The 5663-nt window shown below is 41.1% G+C and overlaps 1 protein-coding gene across 1 annotated transcript; it reads left to right on the top strand.

Moving 5' to 3' along the window:
• The first annotated feature begins 2728 nt into the window (after positions 1–2728).
• Positions 2729–5136, top strand: cox8a (cytochrome c oxidase subunit 8A). The gene is made up of 2 exons (XM_076748823.1): positions 2729–2917; positions 4793–5136. Exons 1-2 carry the CDS (start codon positions 2801–2803, stop codon positions 4886–4888), a joined length of 213 nt encoding a protein of 70 aa, XP_076604938.1. The 5' UTR covers positions 2729–2800; the 3' UTR covers positions 4889–5136.
• Positions 5137–5663: the final 527 nt, after the last annotated feature.

Raw genomic sequence — 5663 nt, 5'->3', positions numbered from 1 at the left:
GTGTTGTTGTGGAGGGGTGGGGGTTAAATGTTGAGGGATGGGGTGAAGGGGATTAATACATACCACTGCTCCCCCGTCCCCTGTTTGCAGGAGGCAGCCTGTATGTTACGTGGGCAGCAGGCTGCACCAGAGAGGCTTACCCCTCACGTGGAGTTGGCTGCAGGTTGGGCTCGGGCCAAAAAGCTTTGAAATTACAAAACTGAGGCCTGAACCTCAGGTTGAAGATTGTTCACTTCACAGAGGGTACAACCATAGCTGGATTACCAACTGGCAAAGAGGGAAATTGATCCTGACCCCAAGGCCCCCAGTTCACTGTGTGGCAGTTTGATTCATTAACATCAATCATCAAGAGCCTTAAAGTGACATTTTTACCATACCAAATCTTGAAGCCCTGTCTTATAGAAGAGTTTTATGCTGAACTCTAATTTTAAAGAGTGTTTATGCCCAAAAAAACAACTGGTTGAGGAGTAAATGTTTTCTTTTGCTACTGTGCTATTATCACTTCTTACTTGTCACACATACAGTGAAATAATACTGATCATTTAGTCTACTATTGAGCACATAAGGTGGTAGAGGAAGTCTCAGTGGTCCACCTCAGTGAATGAAGCAAGAGATCTATGTAACACATTATGGTTACCCCTCTGTTGAGGTACCTGGCACGCTGATGTGGTACTTAAAGGTGGAGCTAGAAACACTGCAGGCTGTTGATTGATCAGAGCAACCAGAGTCATCTCATTGTCTGTGCTCTGATGTAGGATTTCCCACACTTTCCTGTTTTTCTCCAGCAGTCTTTTGTCTTCCTGCCTGCAGCCCGTTCTCAAACAAAGCTTATCCCTTTGCAATAAATGACCGCATACTGAGAAGAAAGAATAAGAAACAGTCAGTGCCCTCCATTGTGATCTAGTTGTTATAGATCGTATTTACACGCTCGGGGTGAGAAGCTCAAATGCTGTTGACGGAAGGATAATGTTGCACTGCTGGTTCAAATCTGTACAACTCCAAATCCCCAAAAGTTGGGATACTGTGTAAAATGTACAGAAAACAGAATGTGATCATTTGCCAATCCTTTGAGTTGCCATCACACCCACCCACAGCTTAGCTTCGAAACACATGAGCTGGAGTGTTTTTGTAGATCTGTATTATCTTAGTAGCAGAGGCCTCTGTGCAGCATTACGTCATTATCTGTTGGCCTTTTTGATAGCATGAGCTTGTGTACATCTCTCTTTCTCTTTTCTCTTTCTCCCATCTAACTCTCTCCCTCTCTCTCTTTCTCCCTGTTCGTGTGTGTGTGTGTGTGTGTGTGTGTGTGTGTGTGTGATGGCATATTGTCAAGGCATGTTGTATTTCTAGGATAAAAGTTTCGAATAAAAACTGTGATGAACCACAAGACCTTTACTGCTGTTAAAAAATTAATTTGTATTGTTCCTTATATATATAATATTTGGGTGTTTTTTTCTTTTATCAATGGACTTTGTCCCTCATGTTAACCTCATGGTAATGGAATCATGGACTGTGAAGGAAACAGAGGTACAGACTTCACATTGAATCAACAACTCGAATCCTTTATTTCTGTTGAAACTTCATTGTCTTTTCAGTTGTGCAAATCTTATGTTCCTTACAACATTATTATAATACTTCACATTCATTACAGTTGCTCTGTGTTGTTAATAGACAGGTCAGTGTTGGTTAATGTCTGTGATAAATTATATACCAATGGTCCCATCTGATGTGCTGTGATTGATGTGCGATAAGGATTCTTCAAATATAGAAAAACTGTTCTTCTCAAGTGTGTTGACAGTGTTGTAACGTCCAAGTTAATGCACACTTAAAACCATGTTTTGTGTATTTTTCAGTGGACATGAGGACACAGGTCATCCTTGCATCCCAGTGTCTGCAGATGGCTTACAGGACCATGAAAGACTGTGGACTTTGTGCAGGCCATCCAGCACACGTCAGTGTCCCTCAGTGAGAACCAGCTGCAGCTGTGGAGGCTCCCTTTGCCTGCATCATCTGTGGAGGTATTTGCTATTATTGTATTTCTTGGAATAAAAAACAACATTATTGTCCTTTTTCAGTCTCTGTGGGTGTATTTGTGTTTATGTCTTAGCCAACTGTAATGTCTAGTAATGTACAAGTGCCAATAGATGGCAGTAGCTACATTTCCAGTGCTGGAGGGGAACAGTGTAATGAGGTTTCCAATACACTTTCCTGGAAATGTGTCACAATAAAATCCTTGTTAAAAAATGATTTCTGTCCAATTATACTTATAATTGGTGTAAGTAATAAAGAGCAGCATAATGCAGATTGATGTTCATCTGTTCCAGTGTTGAATATTGGCCTGTAGCTGGCAGTCAGTAGTGTCAGTGCTGTGTTGTCAGCCTGTATGGAATAATGAGCACTGATGCCTGTTTGGCCCCTATGGGATGGAACAGTACGTTATTGGGCTGCTTTTTGTATAATTTGATATTGGTTGTTGATAAAGGATAAAGGTTATGATCATGGATAATGACTTAACAATGACTAGCTATAGCTATGTGTAGTATTGTACCTGCATTTTGATTGCCGTTGATTGATGATTGTTATTCATACATCATAGTAAATCCACTTTCCACCACTACATGTCATACCTCCATGCATATCAACATCCAGTAGGCGGCACTGTGCGACTCGTTGGGGATCTTCGGTAGAGCGAAGCAGCGAAGAAGAGAATTGACCCCCCCCTTTCCGTTGATTCACTTCCTGTTGTCGCCATACCAGCTTCTTCAGTCGACAAGACATCTCTTCGCTGTAGCAGACAAACATGCCGCTGCTCCTGAGGACCCTCGCCCGCCGTGCTGCCCCTGTCCTGCGGGGACAGACCGTCTCTCAGAGGGCGAGTCTCTACACTAAACCGGCAAAGGACAAAGTCGGCCCAGTTGTAAGTCTGCATTTATCTCTAAACCACCTTGGGCTCATGCTAACTGGACGGCTAGCTAGCAGCCGTTAGCTGTCCTTGGCTGATGAGGTCAAAACCAGCGGCTCGTTTTAAACGCGTTTATTTTGTTATTAAAAGCCAGCGTGTGAAATAACGAAAGTAACTGAACTGATATAGCTTTATTTACCGTGAGGTATCTTACGCCGCCTCTTAATATCCTCACATTATCATTTCCACTTCTCACCAAGCTAGGCCCAAGCTAACACACCGGGGTAACGTTAGCCAGGATGTCTCCTCGCGCTCTGTCCTGTGTTAAAATATCTTTGTGAAGCTGTGAGTGTAAGGACCCCATCTGCAGTGACTGGTGTTCATACCTGAGTGAACACCTCAAGTCTGTTCACGGGAAATCCTTATAACATTAATTCTAACCCACTGAAACAGCCAATAAAGGGACTGATTAAATTAGCCTTCTCCCCCCACCGTCTCACACATACGAAAGTCCTGAAGAGTGTACGCAGTTTTTGCAGAAACCAGCCATACCTGCTGGGCTGCTCAGTAAAAGAATTCTTTTACATAGGTATCAGTTGGGTGACATTTGAGACTGCATTATTGGTGTGATCTATGTAAATGTTAGAAGTATCAGTGTAGCTGGCCGTCTGTTTGTTGTCCTGCAATCCCTTTACATCATTATTTTGTACCTGTGAATAAAGGGTTGGGTTGCTGAGTTTGCTGAGGAACTTGATAACATATATCATGATATCAGGTGGTTGTGTATAGGAGTGAGATAATCTCCCCTGTCTCTGTTCAAAGGTCTTTGAATAAAGGTCAACAATGAGCTTCCATCCTCAAAGTGGAGGACAGCTGACGAGGCAACTAAAAGTAGTATATTACAGCATTAACTTAACACATTGTGTGCAAAGCAAATTTGTGTCCTCTAAACTGTTTTTCAGTAGCTGCTAAATCCAAAAATCCATTAAGTGTCTAAACTTAAATTATTGCTATAATGTGCATGAAAGTCTGACTGGGAGGATCTGAACATGATGAATCCATTAGAGAGAAGACGTCTGTCCTCTCACAATTGAACAGTGGTTTGAAAGACGGGAGCGTCTTCCCCAACACTGATGGCTGAACACACACACACACACACCACCTTACTGAGAGCACTTTAACCAGACAACAGGCAAGTTTAATGTTTGCCTCCCAGAATTAACATCAGAAGTCAGAGTCAGTCGCACTCATGTGTTAAAATAATTTTTGACATTGCTGCTGCACCTTTAAGTCTCCAACGATTATTTTCACTCTTGGTTAAACTGTGAATTATAAATGTAGATTGTCAGAAAATAGTGAAAATGTCGCTCGCAGCTCAGATCCTCACATGTTTTGCTTTGTTCAACAAACAGTCCTACCCTCAAAGATATGATATAAAACTGACAAAACCAGTGAATCCTCACACTTGAGCAACTGCAACCAGAGATATTGGGGCTTTTTGCTTGATGAATTAAATTGTTAAATAAAAACTGGTCACAAAGGTCCAGTCTATAACAAAATACATGTATACAGCTAATACAAAACAATAGTAATTGAGTAAAATAGGTTTTGAAATTAGCCTTATCCCTTTTCCACCAGAGCACATGGTGTATGGTTAAGGGTTTTATTTATTTAGTTAAAAAAAAAACAAAAAAACAAAAATCATCTGTTTCCAGTGTGTTTATTGAAAAGCTACACATGCAGTGTATCCAGTGTCTGCATGTTATTAGATACGGAGTGAATTTGGAGCCACAGATGTCGCTCTTCAAATTAGGCCATCGGGGTAAACACAGCCTTTGACAGATGTTGATTGGCTGTCAGCTGACTGAATCCGCTCTGTCTCGTGTCCAGGAAACTGCCATTGGACTCGGCCTGTTCTCCCTGGTCATCCTGGGACCATCTGGATGGATCCTGGCCCACTTGGAGGACTACAAGAAGAGCGAGTAAAGTGGACATTTTAACAGTCTCACACTTGGGTTGTCCAGCCTCCTGTCTCCAGTGACAACATGGGACCTTCAACGCGATGTTCCTCTCCTAAGAAGATTATGGAACAAGTTTTACCTTCACTCTTTTACCTCTCTTACAGTTTCATTCCACATCTCTGATGGAAACACAACTGCATACTTGATAATTTTATTGTACATTTTCCCTGTTACGGAGTATGTTACAGGATTAAATTTTAAACACAACCATGATGCTTGTTAACGGTATGTTTTGTCTCCTTTGGATCAGGCTTTCTTTTTAGATCATTACACATTATTTTTGATTTTAATAGGCGAGTTTAATCTCAGTTGTAGGGTTTTGTGCTACTGAAGAGTCAGTTTAACAGAATCTGCCATCTTCAGAATAACAGAAGAATATACAGATACAGCCACCGAGAATCTGTGAGGCATGTTACTTTCAAACCATGACACACTTCTAGTTACTTTCATTTGAAGTAATGGGTTACTTCACAATATTACTGTCTATGTAGAGGAATGTGTTACTGATTACACTTTTGTGTTACTTCCACCAAAATACGTGCACAAGTATAACTAGGTTTTGATTTGGCCGTGTCCATTTATTCATTCAGCCTTTGTTTATACTCAAGAGATCGAGGGGCAACTCTCATTTATGTCATCAATTCAATAACAAAAACAAGGAAAAGGAAAAACAAAGAGAGATACTAAAAGAGAAAAAGCAACACCATTATAAAGAAAAGCTATTAAAACTTCCCATTTAG

Source organism: Chaetodon auriga, chromosome 14, assembly GCF_051107435.1.
Source record: "Chaetodon auriga isolate fChaAug3 chromosome 14, fChaAug3.hap1, whole genome shotgun sequence".
Lineage (NCBI taxonomy): Eukaryota > Metazoa > Chordata > Actinopteri > Chaetodontiformes > Chaetodontidae > Chaetodon > Chaetodon auriga.
The sequence above is the reverse complement of the archived record's forward strand: the minus strand, read 5'-3'. Positions and strand labels throughout refer to the sequence as shown.

Coding starts and splice junctions, on each gene's coding strand:
- cox8a (XM_076748823.1), top strand. CDS start 2,801: ATGCCGCTGCTCCTGAGGACCCTCGCCCGCCGTGCTGCCCCTGTCCTG. Junction 2,918..4,792: donor AGGACAAAGTCGGCCCAGTT/GTAAGTCTGCAT, acceptor TCTCGTGTCCAG/GAAACTGCCATTGGACTCGG.